This window comes from Octopus sinensis, linkage group LG9, assembly GCF_006345805.1.
Source record: "Octopus sinensis linkage group LG9, ASM634580v1, whole genome shotgun sequence".
In the NCBI taxonomy this organism is placed as follows: Eukaryota; Metazoa; Mollusca; class Cephalopoda; order Octopoda; family Octopodidae; genus Octopus; species Octopus sinensis.
In genome coordinates this window covers 66,030,595-66,054,886 of record NC_043005.1, presented here as the reverse complement: position 1 = coordinate 66,054,886, position 24,292 = coordinate 66,030,595, and the positions used below count along the sequence as shown (strand labels likewise).

General features: G+C 36.6%; 1 protein-coding gene across 1 annotated transcript; it reads right to left on the bottom strand.

Annotated features, from left to right (window-relative positions):
• Window positions 1–8,343: 8,343 nt before the first annotated feature.
• Window positions 8,344–23,175, bottom strand: LOC115215881 (cytosolic iron-sulfur assembly component 2A-like). Its single transcript, XM_029785227.2, has 5 exons — window positions 22,888–23,175; window positions 17,774–17,938; window positions 15,424–15,473; window positions 12,111–12,156; window positions 8,344–9,271 (listed from the first exon to the last, which is right to left on the bottom strand). The coding sequence occupies exons 1-5, from the start codon at window positions 22,961–22,963 to the stop codon at window positions 9,171–9,173; spliced, it is 438 nt and encodes a 145-aa protein (XP_029641087.1). The 5' UTR covers window positions 22,964–23,175; the 3' UTR covers window positions 8,344–9,170.
• Window positions 23,176–24,292: the final 1,117 nt, after the last annotated feature.

The following is a 24,292-nucleotide window of genomic DNA, read 5'->3' as shown; positions in this document are numbered from 1 at the left end:
CACAAGGCCTTGGTCAGCCCAAGGCTATAGTAGAAAATAAACTTGCCCAAGGTGCCATGCAGTGGGACTGAACCCAGAACCATGTGGTTAGGAAACAAGCCTCTCACCACACAGCCATGCCTGCACCTATATGTAAAAAAAAAAAGACAGATAAATATGACTGGGATGCCTTTAATCACAAGCTGTGCTTCATAAGGGCTTGCCTGGGATTAAACACAAAGAATGGCCAAAACACAGCTCTTCCCAAATGAATTACAAGTAAAAAGTGCAATGGGAGAAGCTCAATGTAGTCAGCTGACTTGCCAGAAATAGCAGTCACATCTCCTTCAGTTCAATCTTAGATCTGAAGAGACACAATAGATAATGTAGTTCCAGGTATCAACAAGCCAATGAAGAAAAGAACAAGAAAATAATGATAGAAAGTGCTCAGCAACTTCTAGGACCACGACTATCTCCCTAGTTTCCATATGGATTTTCTGATGAACCTTTTATCTCAAACTTCAGAAGGCACAGTCATAAAAAATGACAACATCAATATCAGTACAAACTTTCATAAAATCCTTAGCAAAATAGAAATACAGAGAATGAGAATTATACTTTCTTCATTGCCAAAGGGAACGAGTTGGTCAAGGCCAGAACATCTATTAACATATTTTTTTTTTCTTTATTGTCCACAAGGGGCTAAACATAGAGGGGACAAACAAAGGGATTAAGTTGATTACATTGACCCCAGTGCGTAACTGGTACTTAATTTATCGACCCCGAAAGGATGAAAGGCAAAGTCTACCTTGGCGGAATTTGAACTCAGAACGTAATGGCAGATGAAATACTACCCACAAGAGGCTAAACACAGAGAGGACAAACAAGGAAAGACAAAGGGATTAAGTCGATTACATCAACCCCAGTGCATAACTGGTACTTAATTTATCGACCCCGAAAGGATGAAAAGCAAAGTCGACCTCGGCGGAATTTGAACTCAGAACATAACGGCAGACGAAATACCGCTAAGCATTTCGCCCGGCATGCTAACGTTTCTGCCAGCACACCGCCTTCTATTTCTACTTGGTCAAGGTTGAACTGAGATTAAATAACAACAACAACAATTAAAGATATTAATTTATATTAGTTTATTTATATTATTTTTTTTATAAAATGTGAAAAAAATGGGGGTTTTTTAAAAATAATATATAGTAAAAGAAATATCAGTCAACAATTAGTTTTTTATTACCAACAAATGTACATCTATACTTAGATATATACACTTAACATAGGTATAAAGTATGTGTGTATGTGTAGATATACATGCACATATCTGCATGTGTGTGTGATTTTTAAGCAATAAATAGATAGAATTTTAGCAGTGACTTGAGTTTGATAGCTAGACTAAAATAATTTACTATCTGGAATAAAGCAAATATTTTTATTAACTCAGAAATAATTTTTAAAATAGTAAAAAAATAATTGAAAATGGTAAAACAGAATAGAAATACTTAGACACTCTATAACCAAAAAATTCAAAGTCAAAGCTTAAGTGCCAAAGGAATTTTACATTAAGGAATGGAACATACAGTTTCCTGTAAGACAGACCATTCCATGGTCCCAGAAGACAAACTGGAAAATGTCTTACCCTGGTGGATGGCAAGGGAGATGTGCTGAAACAGCCACTCTGACTCACGGGATTTGCACTTACGGACAGCCATCTCCACCCTGATAGCAGTGAGCAGGGATATGGTCCAGGGACCAAGAACACCGGTCTCCACTGCCACAGGTTTGACTACGAACCATAAAATTTATTTTTCATGTTCACATTAATCAGGCTATAAAAACAACAAAAACAGTAGACTGTAAATTTCTAAGAGTGTGTGTGTGTGTGTGTGTGAGAGAGAGAGAGAGAGAGAGAGAGAGAGAAAGAGAAAGAGAGAGAGAGGGGCAGTAACTCAAATTTTCAGAAAGCTGGGTTAAGTTCCTTGGATTGTTAATTAAAATGTTAGGTGATTGTATGTCTACATAGACCATATATCGGCAAACCGGGGTAAATTAGCCCTAGTGGGGTAAAAATGAAATTCTTGAAGATAATGATGACTTGTTAGACATAAGTAAAATTATATTTAAAAAAACGTGTTCCTTGTTACGACAGAAATTTTTCTTCTGGCAACACTGCATTTGTCCAGTGTAATTGGACGTGTAAATAGATTCATATAAATAGATTCAATAAACCTTTTGAATTAAAAGAATCCATGATTTTTTTTTCCTTTCAAATCAAGGAGGTAAAGTCGGTGTAAATAAATATTTATGAAGGACAGTTCTTCTTTTAAATATTCTATAGGGAAACATATCTGCTTTCTGGTTTTTGTTTTTTCTTACGTTTATTTTTTTAAATTACATAAAATTTCCAAGGTGCATATATGTATACATATAAGTATACTGATATGTGTGTGTGTGTGTGTGTGAGAGAGAGAGAGAGAGAAAGAGAGAGAAAGAGAAAGAGAGAGAGAGGGGCAGTAACTCAAATTTTCAGAAAGCTGGGTTAAGTTCCTTGGATTGTTAATTAAAATGTTAGGTGATTGTATGTCTACATAGACCATATATCGGCAAACCGGGGTAAATTAGCCCTAGTGGGGTAAAAATGAAATTCTTGAAGATAATGATGACTCGTTAGACATAAGTAAAATTATATTTAAAAAAACGTGTTCCTTGTTATGACAGAAATTTTTCTTCTGGCCACACTGCATTTGTCCAGTGTAATTGGACGTGTAAATAGATTCATATAAATAGATTCAATAAACCTTTTGAATTAAAAGAATCCATGATTTTTTTTTCCTTTCAAATCAAGGAGGTAAAGTCGGTGTAAATAAATATTTATGAAGGACAGCTCTTCTTTTAAATATTCTATAGGGAAACATATCTGCTTTCTGGTTTTTGTTTTTTCTTACGTTTATTTTTTTAAATTACATAAAATTTCCAAGGTGCATATATGTATACATATAAGTATACTGATATGTGTGTGTGTGTGTGTGTGCATATCTATCTATCTGTCTGTCTGTTTTTGTCAGTCAGTCAGAGAAATATTAAAAATTACCAGAAGTCATTGTTGGTTTTTAGCAGCTTGATGAATGTGGACATGAAAAATATTTTTCATTTATTCCAAACTTAATAATTTTTGTCCATTTAAAAAGCTTAAGAGTTGCTGCTAAAATTCCATTTATTTAAAGACCATTTTGATAAAATTCCATTGATATAAAGACCATTTTAATTTCCCATATGAACAGAGTGCTTTCACTTGATCTTTATCCAAATATTAACAGTACATATAGCCAGATAGATAGATAGATAGACAGACAGATAGAAGACAGACTGACTGACAGACATACACACACACTCGTATATACATATACATATATATATACACAGATATATAAATATACATATAAGGACCTTGGAAATTTTATGTAATTTGATGTTTAGTATATAGATAACTTATAAGGAAATATTTATAAAAAAAAGGTAAGAAAAAAATAAAAACCAGAAAGCAGTTATGTTTCCCTATAAAATATTTAAAAGAAGAGCTGCCCTTCATATGTGTAAATTTATGAATATCTCTATTCCAATATTCCAATATTTCCTTTCCAAAATGCCCTATCGTAAATAAAAAGTATATATTCCAGATATAAATATAAATCTTAGTAAGCCATGTCTTTACAGTAACAGTCAAGATGAAGGCAGTGTCAGTACTGTGTCACTGAAGATTGTTTTAGCAGCAGTAGCAGTACTCATTACTGGATTCAAACTTTCATGAGTACAAGGTTTTTAATGCAGGGAATAAGCATGATGGTGTCATTAACAGGTTTGCTTCCTACAATATGGTTTCATCTTCAGTCCTAGACAGCAACATGTTTAAGATCTTCAACAGCCTTGAGTCAATAAGAGTCCTGTGAGTGGAACTTGGCACACAGAAAATTTGTGGAAGCCCATCATAAAAATTGTTCTTGGATTGGGGTGGCTGACTAATATGCCATCAAATTTGGCATCACCACCTGACTCTCAGATGCCTTTAGCAGAATCCATTCTATTTACAAACATTTGAAATAGGTCTACTATCTGAGGATAAGTTGTTTTCCTTTCTACCTTAAAAACTAAAACATATTCCAGAACTCCAAAGTATCACCACACCTTCTCATAGTAGAGTTCTAATGCCATATTTTTTGGCATACAAGTCAAAGTTTTCAAACCTAAATTTACAGCTAAAAAGTAGGTCAACTTACACATGAAGACCAAAAATTCCATGAGAAATATAGCAAGATTTGGAAATAGAATGAGAATGTTTCAATATCTATACTATATAATATGTCAACTTATAAGCCAGAAAATAGTAGTTAAGAAAGAAATATTGTAGTATGAGCAATTTCAAAATAACAATCACAATATTTTGCTGCATCTACTTCCATTCAAACACTGGTATTACCATGAGAGGAACTGTGCTGCGTTGTACCTTGTAACTTATTCTTTCAAGATACTGATTAGCTTCAGAAATACTGCTTTCTTATTTCTTCATTGCCCACAAGGGGTTAAACATAGAAGGGACAAACAAGGACAGACAAAGGGATTAAGTCGATTATATCGACCCCAGTGTGTAACTGGTACTTAATTTATCGATCCCAAAAGAATGAAAGGCAAAGTCGACCTCGGCGGAATTTGAACTCAGAACGTAGCGGCAGACGAAATACCTATTTCTTTACTGCCCACAAGGGGCTACACACAGAGGGGACAAACAAGGACAGACAAACGGATTAAGTCGATTATATCAACCCCAGTGCATAACTGGTGCTTATTTAATCAACCCCGAAAGGATGAAAGGCAAAGTCAACCTTGGCGGAATTTGAACTCAGAACATAGCGGCAGACAAAATACGGCTACGCATTTCGCCCAGTATGCTAACGTTTCTGCCAGCTCGCCACCTTCTTACTCTAGAGGAAGTCTTACACAGGCTTTTCTACTGTAATTATTTGAGCTCAAAATTCAATACCCAAGTAACAAAATCCTCATTAGTCAGAATGTTAGCCATAGCATTTCTCTTCTTTGTTTATGGCCCTACTCTAAGTATGTGCCTGCATCGGAACCAAAGAGAGGATTCATACCTTTAGTGGTCAGGGTAATCCTGGATCTGTGAGGTTCCTAGATTGGCCCTAGTTGATCTTTCTCCTGCATCAGGAGGGCTGCATCATTCATGTTATCATATCTTTGTATACTATGTGTACTTTTACTGCATTTCATTATCTTTTCTATTTTGGATTGGTAGCATTGTTAGAAAATGTATAAAGTTGGAACAAATCCCTTGCTCTGGCTCTTTACTTCCTGAATTCAAATTCTATTGAGGCCAGTTTTAACATCATTCATCCTTTCAGGACTGAGAACATACAGTACCAGTCAAGTATTGGGTTGATGTATTCAACTAATTCCCCTCCCTCTAAAAATTGCTAACCTTGCACAGAAAATTGAAACCATTATTGTTGTTGTCGTTGTCAGGCAATGAGATGGCAGTAGAATAGTTAGCATGCCAGATGAAATGTTTAGCGGCATTTTGTCCACTTTTACTACCTGAGTTCAAATTCTGCTGGGGTCAACTTTGCCTTTCATCCTTTTAAGGTTGATAAAATAAGTACCAGCCAAATACTGGGATCAATGTAATTGACTAACCTCTTCTGCTGAATTTCAAGCCTCATGCCAATACTAGAAAGGATTATTATTATTGTTGTTACTATTATTATTATAATTAAGGCACGTGAAGGTGCGTGGCTTAGTGGTTAGGGCATTCGGCTCATGATTGTAAGTCCTGAATTCAATTCCTGGTGACACGTAGTGTCCTTGAGCAAGACACTTTATTTCACGCTTCTCCAGTCCACTCAGCTGGCAAAAATGAGTTGTACCTGTATTTCAAAGGGCCGGCCTTGTCACACTCTGCATCATGCTGAATCCCCGAGAACTACATTAGGGGTACGCATGTCTGTGGATTGCTCAGTCACTTGCATGTTAATTTCATGAGCAGGCTGTTCCGTTGATCGTATCAGCTGGGACCCTCGTCGTCGTACCTGACGGAGTGCTCCTATAATTAAGGAAGTAGATTGGTAGAATTGTTACAGCATTGCACAAAATGCCTTGCAACATTTGTTCTAGCTCTTAACATTTTGCATTCAAATTCTGCCAAGATCAACTTTGCCTTTCATCTTTACAGGATTAAGTAAAATGAAGTACTGATCAAGTAGCGATGCTTTTATCAACTTATCCTTCCCATAATTTCTGGCTTTGAGCTAGGGCATTTGAAGCCAATAAATGAAAGAATTATTATTAGTTAGCTGACAGAGAAAGAAAATGCCTTTAATCCTTCCAATCTATTCATAGCCCAAAGGTATCTGGAAAGCTTGGTACAATTAATAATGCTGATCAAGATTAATGTTGGGGTTTGACCTACATCAACGGTGATACTGTGAATCTCCTATATGACCAACATATCAGACACCTTCATAAAACATAGACCACTGCATGTTGCACTGTCTGGGGACCTCATTCCCTGAGGCAGGATATTGAATAATCCATGAAGCTAACTAGGAACATGTCAATTAGATCTTATATGAAAATATAGAGGAGTGAGATGTACTGTATGGAACACAGACAACCTCAACTAAAATTAGCAAATGTTATTGGCAAGAATGTAGCATGTGTAATTTCAAAGACTCAGCAGTTCCTGATGCTTTTAACACTTGTAAATTATACATTCCAGTTGCTCAGAGTTGTAGGATATACAACTCCACAGAAGAAGCTTTTAAGGGTTAAGCAAATGATAAATTATATCCTTCACCAAAATGAGAAACTGGCCATATGCTTTGGCCAAAAGAAATAATTATACCAATAAAGCAGAATTTCTTAAAATTTTTACTTTGCCCTTGTCATTTTATCTATGTTTAAAGTACATGACTCCTTATCAATATTTTTTTTTAGCCTAGAGGAAGAAGTGCCCATGGCCTTTGCAGGCCCTCTAAGACCAGTGAGATTGATGCCATAATGTTTCTCTGGAACTACTGCAAGCCAACACCAGCAGGAAACACATGAGTGAGGAGGGACTTCCAGAGGGCCAATGTTCTAAGGAAGTGAACTGGACATAGTGATCAGATTAGAGCCTATGAGTGGATGCTAGAGCAGGAGTGTGATGAGAGAAGAGACAAGCAGGTCAGAAATGCCTGAATTGAGGTGACACAACATCAGCCAGCTCTAAGGAGCAGAGGTCAATTGTGTCATTAAAACTTAAAATCTTATGACTATCCTCATCATATTATTTACAATACACTGGGATGTCACAATACCTGTTGGATACCACTGTGATAAAGAATGGCAGTGAAGCATTATATATGAACACATTGCTTGTTAGTGGTTTCCAATATTTCTGTGACCTCATCACCCTATGCCTAAGTTATATAACATTTGCAATGATATTTCATAGTCAACTATTACCTAAATATCATATAAAAAACCCACATTTTTCTGTCAAGGGCTTAAATGCCCCAATATTAGACTATTCTTTTTAGTCAACACATTGATCGCTTATAAACTTTAAACTTATAAATATTATTATTTACATAATTTTGACTTCTACATGTAATGCAGAAATGCATATATATATATATCTATACACACACACACATAACACATGTATACATACATATATATATATACATATGTGTGAGAGAGAGCCAGAGAGAGAGAAAGAGAGAGTGCTTGCCAAATACACACTGTAACAGTGGTAGCAGGACACACACCAAAATAAACAACCTAAAATATGGTGAGCTTATGAGAGAGCCTCTACATAGTTGTTCAATCAACTAAAAACAACAGTCACATCTCCCTCAAATCACATGCACCTTACATGCTTTAAAAATAACAATAAAAATACAAGGACATACTGGATAATTAACCTGAGATATAAAATTATGCCTGAAAAGACGGGACGGCCAATACTAGAATGCCTTTTAACATAGCTCAGCCTGATCAGGGCTGACTGAAAATTAAACAAGATGGTGAAAACTTTTACTCTAATGACTTGTACTTCTGACTTTTAACACATATTTGTCTTTGTTAAATATTAATTAAATATTTATTCCATTAATCCTTCTAATATAAATAGCTTTTGTGTTGTTTTGTTGGTTTTGTTCTTTATTTGGTTATTCAATTTCTTTCTTGTTTTGTGCTGAGGTTTCACAAAATATATTCTTTTTAAGAATATTTTGAAAATAAGGAATGCAGTGTAGATTTAGACAGCAGGACAAGAAAAGAAGATGGTAGATATGAAGCAAATGTGTTAGTCATACTTAGCTTTATTCTGCTTGGTATCAAATTCAAATTCCACTTATGAAACACATTGTGTTCCATAACTTTTGGTAGCATGGGAGGGGAATCAATACAATGTGTGAGGTTGAGTGTGTACATTAGCAATGGAAGCAGTATTAGTTCAGAATAGCAATCTGTATATCGTACTTAATGTGGATATACTGTGCAGAAAGATAAAACACTGCCACTGTAGTATTTGCCTTGAGAAAGCATCTTGTATAGATATGTAGTGCTAAAAAGCATTTCATTTATATGTATAGTGCTAAAAAGCACAAGACTTTTCAGTACTATACATATAAATGAGATACTTTCTCATGATGAATATTGCAGTGTTGTGATTTTCTACTGTATATTCACATTAATTTATACAGAATAATACACACACACACATATATACATAAATGTATACCCACCCACTTACAAATGCTTGGCTTTAGATTCTAGTCAAGGAACTTACAATAACAATAAGGGGCAGTGGTTTAGCAAAATTAGCAATGAGTTTATCACCCAGTTTTTTGTTGAAATCTCCTCATAATCAATGTAGTTCTTAATTAACCTGGATATATTCCTTTTTTTTTTCCTATTGAGAGAGAAGGAGGGGCAGTATTAAAATTAATTAGCCACTGATACAATGGTATTAATTCCATCAATTGTACATTTTGCTCTACAAGTGACAGACCTTGAGTTTCTACACAAGCAAACAGCTACAAGAACACAAAAAGACAATGGCAACAAATATAAAACAAGTCTAAAGAAAAGAATAAGAAATTCCTAAAATCCACAGCAATCTACTGTCAAAGACTTTCAAAGTCCACACATTGTGTTACTAATTCACGCAGTTTTGGGTTTTCCATGGCAGCAGCTATTCGTTCTTTGTCATTTATCTGCCGGTTTACTGAAAATGACAAAAATAAGAAATGTGAAAATTGTGAAAGATAATTACAATGGTGTATTATGTGAACACTGGAAACAGTAAAATATATTGCATTAGTTTCGCATAGCAGCCCCAGCCCATCCAAAGTACCTTGAATTGCAGAATGACCTGCTGTGCTTACCTTGGATTGTAGGGTGACCTGCTGGGCTTGAAGAGACCTATTGAGTCAAGTACATCAACATCAAAATAAATATCAAATGGAAATTGTAGTTGTGACACCTGTGCCAGTGGCACATAAAAAGCACCATCCGAATGTGGCCAATGCCAGCGGCATCTTGACTGGCTTGTGTGCCAGTGGCACGTAAAAAGCACCAACCAATCGTGGCACCCGTGCTGGTGGCACGTAAAAAGCACCCACTATACTCACAGAGTGGTTGGTGTTAGGAAGGGCATCCAGCTGTAGAAACACTGCCAGATCAGACTGGAGCCTGGTGCAGCTTCCTGGCTTCCCAGACCCTGGTCAAACCGTCCAACCCATGCTAGCATGGAAAACGGACGTTAAATGATGATGATGATGATGATGATGATAATGTGTATTAGATTAAATGCACCTTAGTCCTACAAGTTAAAAGATGTGATTACTGTATTTTCTGGCAAGATGATGTAGAATGTAGTGTAAACATTGAAACATCATCACTCATTACTGTCTTGCCAAACCCTGCTGCACTTCACATGAAGTTATTTGTCCTCCAAAGTATATAAGTTGACCTGCATTTGTTGGCTGTAAATTTTGATTCAAATAATTCAACTTTTATGCTGGAAAATACAGTACAAGAGTTGGCAAGACGAAGGACATCCAAGCATAAAACACAGCCTCAAGACTAGACCAGTCCAGTCACAAGGCTCCACATTTGAACCCACTGTACAACACCTTTATACAAGTATTTTCTACCATAACTTTGGCCAAAGCCTTGTGAATGAAATTTTGCTGATAGAATAGGTGTGGAAGACTATCAGATATATATATATATATATATATATATATGGACGCCATGATAGATCGTTAGCTCCTACACACATTTTTTTCTCTCCTTGTTTTTTTCTGTGTATCTTTCTGTCGAAGAGCGTAGGCTTGAAACGTAAAAGATTTATTCTATTCCTGAGCGCTATACTAATACATTTGTTTGTTTGTACTCCACCTGCCTTCGTCTTTTGTTTATTTTCATAAACTTTCCCTTTATATATATATGTATGTATATATATGGCTCAGAGGTTGGAGCATCAGGCTCACAATCATGAGGTAATGAGTTTGATTCCTGGACTGGGCTGTGTTGTGTTGTGTTCTTGAGTAACTCATTTCCACACACTGTAGAAATGAGTTGTGACATCACTGGTGCCAAGCTATATCAGCCTTTGCCTTTCCCTTGGGTAACATCAGTGGCATGTAGAGGGGAGGCTGGTCTTCCATAAACAATCTTGCCCAAACTTGTGCCTCAGAGAGTAACTTTCTAGATGCCTTTATGACCAAAGGGGGTCTTAACCCCTATATATATATATATATATATATATATATATATAAAAGTGAAAGTCACAAAAGAAGCCATGTACAGAGAACTGACTAGCACATGCCATGATGTAAAAAGGTTTGTCTATCAGGTAGGGGCTTGAAACAACACATCAAAGTGCATGATGATCAACAAGTGGCTCCTGTTGTTGAGGATAATCATGTATGTAACATCTGTGCCAAAAAGCAGAGGTCACTTGCCAGTCTGAAAAGTTACACCTGTGCTGCTCACATATGAGACCAATTCTGAAATGTTTCAAGCAATATTAATACTTGAGAATGAGGAAGAAACCTTGTCCCCTGCAATCTTCTCCAGCTGAACATCTCTAATTTTGTGGGCTCGTAGGTGATGGTGCCACATAAAAGGAACCCATGCCAGTGCTGTGTAATAGCACCCAGTACACTCTGTAAATTGGTTGGCATTAGGAAGAGCATCCAACTGTAGAAATCATGCCAAAACAGACATGGAACCTAAACAGCTAAAAAGCATTTTTCCCAACATGCTAATGATTCTGCCAGCTTACTGCTTTTATTTACTCATAGAGTAATAAAGGGCTGGATGAAAGACTTCTGTGAGTTAGCTATCAGCACAGTTAGGAAAAATTGGCCACTTCTGATCTTCCAAATAGCAATGAGTATGAAACATGAGTAAAAAGATACATGATAATGACATACAAATAATAAATACAGATCTGTGTGGAACCGTGCAAGTGAGGGATTGACTGGTCACCTGTACAGTCGATTATTTATAACCATGACTCAAGAATTCTGAACAGAAACAGGCACTTAGTCACCTACAGTTGACTCTATTCAAATGAAAGCATTCAGGACCAATCAGGTCTCCAGCCTGAAGATACCGCCAAATCTTGATATGCTACTTCTTACTAAAGTAACTTATGAATCCTGCTTCCTATCTACCCCTATCTAACTAACCTTACCGGTACTAGAAGCCCTACAAAGATCATGGTCCCTGCATAGCTCCATTTCATACCTGATTTAGCAGACTTTTGATCAATAGCATTCCAACCATGACTTTCTCATCTTTTATCCATGTGCAGGAAACCAGATACTACATTATCCAACATATGCATTTCTAAGATGACAGAGTGTGATTCAAAGGAGATTTAGGTGCTGTTTCTAGCATGTTGAGTGACCCTGTAGAAGTTCTCAAATGTCTGAGTAAGGAAACAATATACATGAACCAAACCAGAGACTTGGTTGTGTTGGTGACCAATTCTGTGACAAATTCAAAACAAGTGAAATAAATACCAAAAGTGGAAAGAAAGCATTACTTACTATCTTCCTCAATATCATGGCTTCCTTCTTTCACAAAAATGTCCAACTGTTAATGAAAACATAAACGAAGAAATCAATTTTAAAATGTCAAAGATAAACAGATGAGACCACAATACCATCTCTATATTAGTAGTTCACAAATGATATGTTATGAATTTTTCAAAAATATAAGTATAAAAGATAAAGACCTCTTTCAGTCATGACTGACCATGGGATTGCACCTAGAAACTTCCTTTCCAATGCACAAGTCGGGGACAAGTTTGTTTATGGAAGACCAGTTGTTGCCCATGCATACCAGCCTCTCCTCTCCGCACCCCCAAAGTTGCCCGAGAGATAGGCAAAGGCCAATACAGCTTGGCACCAGTGATGTTGCAATTCATTTCTACAGCTGAGTGAACTGGAGCAACATAAAAAATAAAATGTCTTGCTCAAGAACACAACACATAGCCCAGTCCGAGAATCAAACTCACTACTTTGTAATTGTGAGCCTAACACTGCAACCACTGAGCCATGCGTCTTCACAGGCTTATACCTACCTACATAGGTATACACACAGCTGTATGGTTAACAAGTTCCCTTCACAGCCACTGATTCTGGGTTCATTCTCACAGCATGGACAAGTGTTTTCTTCTATAACATCAGGTTGAAATTTTGTAGATAGAAAATAAACATAAGTCCATCATAAATGTATGGTTAAGAAATTCACTTTGCAACCACATGGTTTTAGGTTCAGTTCCACTGCACAGCACTTTGAACAAATGTTGCCAGCTAAAGACTTGGGCTAACCAAAGCTTTGTGAGTCAATTTAGTAGGCAAACAGTAAAAACAAAGCCTTTCAGTGAAGAAAATATTTACTTTTTAACTCTTTAGCATTTAAACCAGCCATATTTGGCTCAAATATTCTGTTTTATGTTAAAACTAACTACATCCAACCTCTCATACCTACCCTACAATGTCATTCTAAAAATAATGAATAACATCTTTGAAATCTCAAAAGTATGAGGTAAAGCATGATTAATTCAAAACAATGTGAATAAATTTGCTTTATATTTCAGAGTAAGAAAGGGGTTAGGTGAATTTAGTACATCAACGTATATATGTGAGGATTGTGGGGTTTATGGAGGAGGGGGAGGTTGGTATTGGAAGAGAATGTTAGAAGAATTGGAGGAGGAGAAAAGTTGGAGGGGGACAAGTATAGAGTGAAAGAGTCTAGAGTAAAGCAGTTGCAGATGCTTGAGCAAGCATTTGTGTCGTTTTGTTTGAGTCATGGCAGCATTTCTTAGATGCATAGCAGATGCTTTTCAGAGTGCTTGCATTTCCTGAATATTTCAGATTTGGTGCTCAATAGATGCAAACAGATTGTAAAGCATTTGTTGTGTTGCAAAGAGGAGCCGCCTTTGACAAACTTCAGCAACATAGATGAATGCCATCACAAAGTATCTCACTTGATACTCTAAGAATTCTATCAATCTAATACCCAAGTAGGTACTTTATTTTACTGAATCCAAAAAAAAGAATAAAGCAAAGTTGACCTCATCAGAATATGAACTCAGTGTGCTGTGTGCTGAAACAAATAATGCAAAGTACTTTGTCCTCCTATCTTATGTTTTTATCCTCTGCTCTAGTGTTTTGTTCTATGTCCTAATATTGTCCTGCAAACTAATGTTTAGTTCTACACTCTAATATTTTGTTTTACAGTCTGTTTTGTCTTGTGTTCTAATGTTGTCCTACATTTTTTCCTCCAATATTATGTTTTATTTTATGCTCTAACATATAGTTTCATATTCTAATGTTTTGCTTTATGCACTAATATTGTCCTACACTCTGTTTTGTCCTATGCATTAATGTTGTCCTAATTTTAATGTTTAATCTTTTTTTCTGATGTTTTCTCCTGTGCTCTGCTGTCTCTTCATAGAACTGAAACAAGAAACATATATATGAAGTACATATCCTATCCATGTACATTTTACTTACAAATTCTGTTACTAGCAAGCAAGACAGCCTCTCTTTTACATGATTGCTTGACTTGCTATAAATATCCCTCAAATTATACTCCAATGTCTCAGTCTAGAGAATAGAAATGGATTATATAGACCTAGATATGCAATTCCTAGGAGAAAGACTGGTTGGCCATGGTCATAGTTAGAACAACAATTTAAACTAAAGTCTGCTCAGCTAGGGCTAAAAAGGAGAAGGTGAATCTACTAATCAAATCACATACAAGAATTGCAGTTAGCCAGATCAAGAAGGTACAGGGCTATGAAACAATGTCAACAGTTCACATTCTGTAGTTGGCACTGAACTTTATTGCATTGATGTGACAAAAATCACAGGCTGGGAATGATTAATATACATCAATCAACTAATCAAATATTCAGTAATATAAATCAGGGAATTTCATCATCCTCATTATCATCATCATCATCATCGTTTAACGTCCACTTTCCATGCTAGCATGGGTTGGACGATTTGACTGAGGACTGGCGAGCCAGATGGCTGCACCAGGCTCCAATCTGATCTGGCAGAGTTTCTACAGCTGGATGCCCTTCCTAATGCCAACCACTCCGAGAGTGTAGTGGATGTTTTTATGTGCCACCGGCACAAGGGCCAGTCAAGCGGTACTGGCAATGGCCATGCTCAAGTGGTGTTTTTTATGTGCCACCTACACAGGAGCCAGTCCAGCGGCACTGGCATCGACCTTGTTCGAATGTTTTTTCACGTGCCACCAGCACAAGTGCTAGTAAGGCAACGCTAGGAATTTGTTTTTCTATAGTCCTAAAAACTATCAAACAGTTACTATCCTGGATTCAGACATTGAAAGTTTAGTCAACCCAGTTATCAACTCAGCTATTTGTGATTCTCTTATTCCAGCAGAAGGGACTGGGTTAAGAAGAGTTATGTGGCTGTGTGGTAAGAAATTTGCTTCCTAATCACATGGTTCTGGGTTCAGTCCCACTGTGTGGCACCTTGGGAAGGTGTCTTCTACTAAAGACCCAGCCAGGCCGACCAAAACCTTGAAAATGGATTTGGCAGGCAGAAACTGAAAGAAGCCTGTCATACATGTGCTTGTGTGGTGTGTGTGTGTGTGTGTGTGTGTGTGTATCTGTCTCTAGCCACTGCTTGACAACCAGTGTTGAAACAAGTATAAGAAAAGAAAGATAGAAGATATCAAGACCATCAACACTGTGTTGTGTTGGTGACAAGATGCAGAAGACATCAACTCTTCCATTGGTAGTTAAACACTTTACTGTCTCATGTGATGATGACATCCATGTTTTTCATGCAAAAGAAACAATAGAACATGTGGACTTACTTTATGTAGCTCAGGAAAGTCTCTTTGAAGTTTATTTCGCATACATAAACCTTAAACATAGAAAAAAATTTAAAGGAAACTTTTTAACAAAATGAGAAAGAGTTATAAGATCTAGAAATTTATACAACAAAATATGAATAAAGAACATTTATAAAATATGGAATTTCCAGGGATGAAAGTTTTTAATGTGAAATTAACAAATCTGAAATTCAAAGAACAAGTGAGGTTACACTGTTGCATAGAAGCTTACTCATTTTTCATTCTCATCATTACAAATGCATGGAATCTATGCTTGGCCCAGTGATAACATGTAATACACAAGGCTGATGTTAAAAAAGATGTAGGATATAGATCATCACTATCATCCTTATCTTTACATCCACACTCCATGTTGGCATGGATCGGATGGTCATCAGGGATCGAGTCAGTTCTTATTTGGAATTACTGCCTTCTTAGACAAGTCAGAATGTTATACTTTGCTCATATATTCTATTTTGTCATGGTTTCAAAAGCTGGATACCATTCCAAACACCAATCCCTTTCCAGAGTGTACCAGATGCATTTTATCATGATACTTGCACTAGAAAGAATGTAAAGTCTTTAACAACAGAAATAAAAATAATTTTAATTAAATAAAAACAAATAATGACATATAAGTTCCAGTTAAAAGAAATGAAACCTTTTTAGTATTTACTTCCAGTACAGGGGAGCAGTGCCCATTTTCAGGCTCTTCCAGACTGATAAAAATGAAGCTATTATTGTACAGCTAGACTTATCGTCCTTGTATGAGAAAAGCTCCAGTGAATGGCTGAAGTGGGGGAAAATTATGGAAGAAAATACACCCACTTGCCCAGTTTACTCAGCTAGGGTTAATCAAGTTCCAGCTTGCATTCCAGCAGTAACACAGCACTGATCTTCCCGCTTTATCTAAAGTCATCTCTGTTGCTTCAATAATAGAATTTATGGACCTTCTCTATGCTGCAAGAGTAACTCCAATATCAGTCAGAGCTTTGGAGAATGAACACCTTACAAAACCCCTGCCAGTGCTGATTTCTGCACTGTTCTACCAGCTCCATCATCTTTTTACAGAAGGGATTCAAGAGAATGGATGTAGTGGGAAAGAAGGATGGGAGGAAAATTGTTAACTGTTGCCTTTGTAAAGTAAAGCACAGAAAGGATGATGAGAGTTGTTGTCAATGGCTTTGGTCAGCCTTAACCAAGCATCACTTTCCAAAGAAATTGATTACAAAGAAATTTTGACACCAACATAAGCAATCTTTAATATTATTTCTTTTCTAAAGCAACAGATTGGAAGACTCAGTAAGTGGCAGACAAAATTTATTTATATTCTGTGTTGACATAATGCTAAGACTAAATTTTGTCTTTTATCATTATAGAGGTGATAAAGTACTAGACAGCTGTTCCCACCCCATGCCAAATTTCTAACCTTGTGCCTTAGTAAAAAATCCTTTAGGGTGGTGGGTTGGACAAAATGACTTAGAGTAATTTTTCTGTTTCTTTACATTTTATCCTGCAAAGGTCAACTTTGCCTTTCATCTTTCCAAGGTTGATAAAACAAAATACTAGTCAAGTATTGGGTTTGATTTAATTGACTAAGCCCCACCCTCAAATTTATGGTCTTGTCCCAAGTTAGAAATTATTATTGTTGTTGTATTTTTGCTTGATATGTATCAATTCGTGTTACTGCACTTTCAGCTGCATTCTACATTTCAAAGTTTTTTGTTGTGTTTTTTTATAAAAGAGAACAAATTTTATTGAACTGAATCAAAATGAACTCAAATAGAAGAAATATCTCCAAACAGTTATTGAAACCATATTACAATCTCAATTTGCTTTCTCTCACAAACAGTCTAAATGTTGATATACAGCCAGTGATTTATTACAAAAAAAATACTCACCTGATATAATGAAAAGTTAATTGTAAGACTGTAGTATTTTTCAAGAGGCAGCATTCTTTTTATATTCAAAAAGGTTAATTTCAGTTGAACATGCTTTGGCCATTCTTAAATTACAAAAACCAAACCACAGACCCATATTCTATTGAAGGAACTTTTTGAAAAGCATGCATATCAAATGTTAATGATGATCTGGCACAATAAAGCATTAGATCTTGTGAAGCTGATAATTGATGGTGAAAGCTAAATGGCCAGTGTAGCCTGAACATTATATGTACAAGCATGAACTACCCCTTTTAAAAATTGAAGAGGATGTTAAAAAAGACAGGAGACTCAGTGAACCCATGATGGTATGAAAAAATGAACAATAAAATATGATAATGATAGTGATGATGATATCTAAAACATATTGGAAAGAAAAGACGTCAACATACCAATCAGTGAAGCAAGTGTACAATGGGGAACTGTAGGAATAAATTCAATGCGAATCAGAAAACATTGATCTGAAAATCGTTTTACTTCGACTCCTTCCTCAGTCACAACATTCAGTTCCTCAAGGGTTTCGATTTTTTCTGGATCTTTGATTCCTCGAATGAGATCTGGGATGAGAAAAGTAGAGATTTAAAACAGGGAAAATTTTCAATAAAGAAAAAGTATAAAACCAGGTGGAATACAGCATTTCATTTTCAGAATTAATTAAACATAGTCAAAGATTAATTAAACATGGCCAAGAATTTATTAAATATGGCCAAGAAAGAGTTAAAATGTTTTATGAAATTCAAGGCATGATTTTTTTAACATTGCCCATAAACTTATTTTAATATGAGGCAATGAGAAAGCTTATATGTAAATTACTCAACCAACTACAAATAGCAGTAGAATTTCATTCACATCACATCCTACTGCCTTAAAAAATGGTGGGACACACTGTTTATTTTTTGTTTGTTCCTTCTCGAGCCATACCTGGCTCATAAGGGCCAATTTCCCGGTTTCCTTGGTGTATAGGTTCCCCATCTGAACAGGACGCCGGTCCGTTGCAGGTAAGCTGCTTGATGCAGGAGCAAAGAGTGAGAGAAAGTTGTGGCGAAAGAGTCAGCAGAAGTTCGCCATTACCTTCTGCTGGAGCTGCATGAAGCTTAGGTGTTTCACTCATAAACACACACATCACCCGGTCTGAGATTCAAACCCGCAATTCCTCAACCGCAATTCCGCTGCTCTAACCACCAGGCCATGTGCCTCCACAGTGGGACACACTGGTCAATGTTATGCTAAATAGTCTATGCCAAGTTGACTTGAGCCAAATACACTGAGTTATGAATGTAACTTAGAGAGGGGAAGGCCCCACCATGCTAACTTAGACTGATTATGATACATGATTTCATTTTCTGAATGGAACCAAAAACCCAATGTTTCAATAAACATACAAAGAAAATGCAGCAATGAAAAAAATAATTTTTTGTAACTAAACACTTTCAAACTTCAGACACTGGTAGAATGTGAATATAAAACATCTTTTACTCTTAGCATTTTTGAGAAAAACTTATATATTTACGAAGTTATTTCACGTTAAAGTTCTCGTATTTTGGTAATTTCAACCAATCAATGACATGTATTCAGCTGAATAAAATTACTGCTGTTGTTTGTCAACAAGAACTTCTGGCAGTGTATATTTTGTTTGTCACTGTTATTTATGACAACCCTAAACCCCTAACCCTAAAACCTTAAAACCAGTACAAACACACAAACGATGCCATAAGCTGGCTGTAAAGAGTACAGCTATACATTTTGGGAGGTAAAACCCAGAATTTATCTCATTCCTCACAACACCAAACTTAAGAAGTCTGCAAGTGAACATGGTCTAGGTGTTATTGTCAACAATGATCTGCGTTAGACAAACCACATTTCTAAAATCATCAAAAAGGCTGAAGGTACCTTAACATCACTGAGTAAGACCTTTGTCAGCCACTCACTAGCCATCTATTTAATGCTACATATGACTATGATGCATCCAAACTTACAGTTTGCATCTCAAGGCTAAAACCTCCATCTTGTCCAGAATATCAATCTGTTTAAAGACATGCAATGAGACAAATACCTCCATCAGTCAGTAACTATATCTTGAACATCTTGCTTCTCGGAGTATTGACACATCAAAGTTTTAATATCCAGCAGCAGCCCACAAGATTATCCACATCTTTCCAACACTTTTGGCCATGTTTTTGAATTCAGTATCTCTGCCACTGTTTGAAATGCATACTCAAAATACGGTGCAGAATCCATGACTTTTAGAAACAATTTTTCCTGCTCTCAATTGTCAAAACATGGAATAAACTATGGAATAAACAATGTTGGTTATTAGCTGTTAGGACATAACATCCTTTAAAAATTCCATGTTTCCTGATATTCACCAACACAACTTCAGACGTGCTTATGCACCATTTCCTTTTTATGACTCTTTTACACTTTACTTTCCTGCTATTTTGCGTTTAGCTCTGTGTACTGTACATGTAATTATGATTTTCATTGCTGTCTTTCTTCAATTGATTTACTGTCCCTTTCTGACGAGTTATAGAGCATCTGAGCACTATATACGATATGCCCATTATTACTATTAAGGCGGCGAGCTGGCAGAATCGTTAACCCGCCAGACAAAATGTTTAGTGGCATTTCGTCCGTCTTTACGTTCTGAGTTCAAATTCTGCTGAGGTCAACATTGCTTTTCATCCCTTGAGGGTTGGGTCGATGGAATAAGTACCAGCTGAGCACAGGAGTCGATGCAATGGATAATCCCCATCTCCCAATATTTCAGGCCTTGTACCTATAGCAGAAAGGATTATAACTACTATTAGGGCTGTGAGCTGGCAGAATCGTTAGTGCGTCGGACAAAATGATTAGTGGTATTTCGTCTGTCTTTACGTTCTGAGCTCAAATTTCGCCGAGGTCGACTTTGCCTTTTATCCTTTCGGAGTCGATAAATTAAGTACCAGCTGCATACTAGGGTCGACCTAATCGACTGGCCCCCTCCTCCAAAATTTCGGGCCTTGTGCCTAGAGTAGAAAAGATTAGCGTTATTTATTCGGACTCTTTACGTCCTGAGTTCAAATTCCGCCAAGGCCAAGTTTGCCTTTCATCCTTTCAGGATCGATAAAATAAATATTAGTTGAACACTGGGTCGATGTAACAGACTTATCCCTCTCCTCAAAAAATACTGCCTTGTGCAAAAATTAGAAATAATTTTTTTTTTTCTCAGGGGGAAATAACTCTAAAAACTTTCGTTTCAGCAAACTTTTTGACAAATCAACTAGATTGTTAAGATGACGAAACAAAGTTGATCAAAATAAATGCCTTAAATAAAAAGGTTACCACCTTTGTTGCAGCACTCGCCAAATATTATATCACACGTGAGAGAGCGTGGTATGCATACGAACATACGTACGCGCATAACATACATATTGAGAGAGATCGACGAAAAACCGCTAACGACTATTTACACAGTGACAGAAATAGTAAAGTAGATTGACTCGATCAGAGTTAACCCGTAGCTTATATAGAAATATATGTTAAAGTGAATCAAGTTCGAAACTTCATCATGCACTTTTCGCTGTTACAGAATATACCTAGTGCCTTTTTTTACTTGGCCAACACCATTATTTTGTTGTTGACCCCATCCAATTTGTATTCAAAAACTGTTGTCTACAATATTGAAATGAGTGACACTTGTGATTTTCAGGAATTTCATTCGAATTCTTATTTAAATTAATCTATAAAAATCACAGCTGGATCGATAAAACGAGTAACTGAACCAAATGATTTCGATCAACGAGAAGAAATTGTACACATACCATCCACCTTCAAACAAGTTCGTGTTTATCAATAGTCAGCCATCATCAAGCAAGATCTATGATCAATGATGTGACCATCTGTCTATTTTTTCTCTCAGGCAAAGTGACCCGAGGACTACATTATTTAAATGTCCTTCTTTCTTAACACGGCATGGTGTGGTTTGAGAGATTCGAACAACCTGAACGAGCCAAACAGAATTAAGCTCGCACAGAATTTGCTGAAATGAATGCGTGGCGAATTTTAATTCGATTTAAAACGCGACCAGTCATTAAAGAAGTGAAATTCTGTATGTGTTTTTAGAATTTCCAAAGAATCAAAAGCAGAAATGACACTTTTTTTTCTATAAAATGAATCCAAAAACAAGTGTTCGATAAATGCTTCGGTTAGTTTCAGAATCGCCAAAACTAGAACCTGTTAAGTACTAAAGTGAATTTGAGTTGATCGGAATCTCCTTTAAATCACAATAAAGAAGGATATATTAGACGATATAGACACCGATATACAAAAAGACGAATCATCCGCGATCCTAATAAAGCAGGGATAAAGGCTGTCCCAGCTTGATTCATAGGCTGACGAGGGTTAAACAACAACAACATTTGCAGTGTTGTGTTAAAGTGAAATGTAATGACACTAGCACTTCATCGCCACCAAAACTTCCGTCAACTCGGGAGTTAGAACTCAGTCTAAAATCCAAAGCCTCTAGCCTATATGTAGTCGTTCGACCTGCCACAAAATGTAGCTAAGTCTCCCTCTGGAGACTGGAAAATGCAATATGGGATCTGCAGTTCATTATGTCCGAAGAAAAGAGCGGATAGTCAAGACCGAAAGTTTTTGACCATAGGTCTACCCATTTGATCAGTCTCAGCTGGAGGATAAACAATGAGGACTCTTTCTTCGGTTAAGCTCATACACTAGTTTGCTCTTAATGTAACCGCTAAGCTATCATCAAAGATGTGCCATCTATGACCAACTCACCTTTTATTCAGTGTATCTAAGACTACGTTATCTAATATGTTTTGTTGTTTTTTTTAAAGATGGTAGTGTTTGATTCAAGGGATATATAATTTAGCTGCTATTTCTAATAAGTCGAACGACTACATAGAGACTAGTTTGTTGACTAATGTATTTGAAATGAGAAGAACGAGTGAAATTCAAAGCGCGCCAACTATCGAAAAACAACATACGATTTCAGCAAAAAATTGTGCATTCTAATATAAACACATCTTACGGAAGGTTAAATGAGTCTGCAATAGCATTTAATCCTAAACAAAGAATTTTGTCACTATTATCAATATTAAGAAGGATTAGATTTCTTCTGCATTACATGACGACGTGTTAGCATTTTTAAATAAACATAGAATTTCTTTTTGCTAAAATAGTAACATTCGCTTGCGTATAAGCATTTAATTCTCAGTATCTAGATATACGGACGAGATTTGTGAAAACAAGCAGAATTCGAACGCAGAATGTAAATAATTCTGGAAAACAGCTGTAACCCTCTACCACCGCTCCACCAACACAATATGGGTGTAAATAATGTTAAAATTAATAATAAATATTTAATCGCTAATTTAAAACAGCAAAAAGTACCGTACTTTATAAAAAAGAAAAGATCGCAGCTAATTTAGGACGTATGACTGCTATAATTGTTTCTTTTATAATTTTTGTAATTAATTAATATACAGAAGAATTTTTTTTTAAATACCGTAAACGGTTTCCTTCAGAGTTTGCAGTTCTTCGTCTACATTCTCATCATCAGTAAGTTCGTTGCTGTCACACATTATAAAATTGTGTCATTGACAGCTACACATAATTCACGGTTCCATTTGTAAAGCACATGCTTTTGTATACATCAACTGATGCAGGAACTCTCAATCGTTGAAGACTGTTTTAGATCAAGGTAAGGTCATCAGTCACAGATGTTAATAATAAACAAGGCAACCTCCGCGTGGTCGTTCGGTATGCTAGAAATAGCGATCAAGTTTCTATCATAACAACAAACGTGCCTCTGTCTTTAAACAAGAAATTACTCACTGGACAATGCAGAGGCCTTCGTTACTAGCAACAAACTTATCAAGATCACATATGATCTTGTTCGTTAATTTCCGTAAAAAAACTTTTATTCCTGTAGACGTGAGTGTGTGTAAGTATGTGTGTGTGTGTGCTCGAGAGAGAGAGAGAGAGGAAGTGATTGAAAGTGTGTTGCCATATATGTATTTTTTACTTGTATGTGTAAGTGGCACTCACACACACAATGTATGTCTCAGAGAGAGAAAGAGACAGCGAGTGAGTGCCACTTACACATACATGCAAAAAAATACATACATGGCAACACACACCTTCATTCACTCACTCTCTCTCTCTCTCTCACGCACACACACACACATACATACACTCATGACCATTTCATATACATGTAAATATATCTTTCACTTTCTCGAAGAGTAAAGAAATTAAAAAATTTTACGGAAATTAACGAATAAGATCATATGTGATTTTGACACGTTTGCTGCTAGTATCTAAGGAATGCCCAATGCACAAAAACACACAATGGTAACACCTTTTATCATGCTTACCTGATTACGATTGACCTAAACAACAATATTAAGCATAAACAAACTAAGGAAATAGCAGCTAAATCTCTTAAATCACACCCTAATGTCTTAAAAAACAATCAAGAACATATGGTACATCATCATCATCGTTTAACGTCCGTTTTCCGTGCTAGCACGGGTTGGACGGTTCGACCGGGGTCTGGGAAGCCAGGAGACTGCACCAGGCTCCAGTCTGATTTGGCAGTGTTTCTACAGCTTGATGCCCTTCCTAACGCCAACCACTCTGTGAGTGTAGTGGGTGCTTTTTTATGTGCCACCGGCACATGTGCCAGGGGAGTCTGGCAGCGGCCCCGATCGGTTGTTGCTTTTTATGTGCCACCGGCACAGAAGCCAGTCAAGGCGGCACTGGCATCGGCCACGTTCAGATGGTGCCTTTTACGCGCCACCGGCACAAAAGCCAGTCAAGGGGGCACTGGCATTGGCCACGATCGGATGGTACTTTTTACGTGCCAACAAATATGTGATGGTAACAGAGAGCAGGGTGGTGATTGTGTC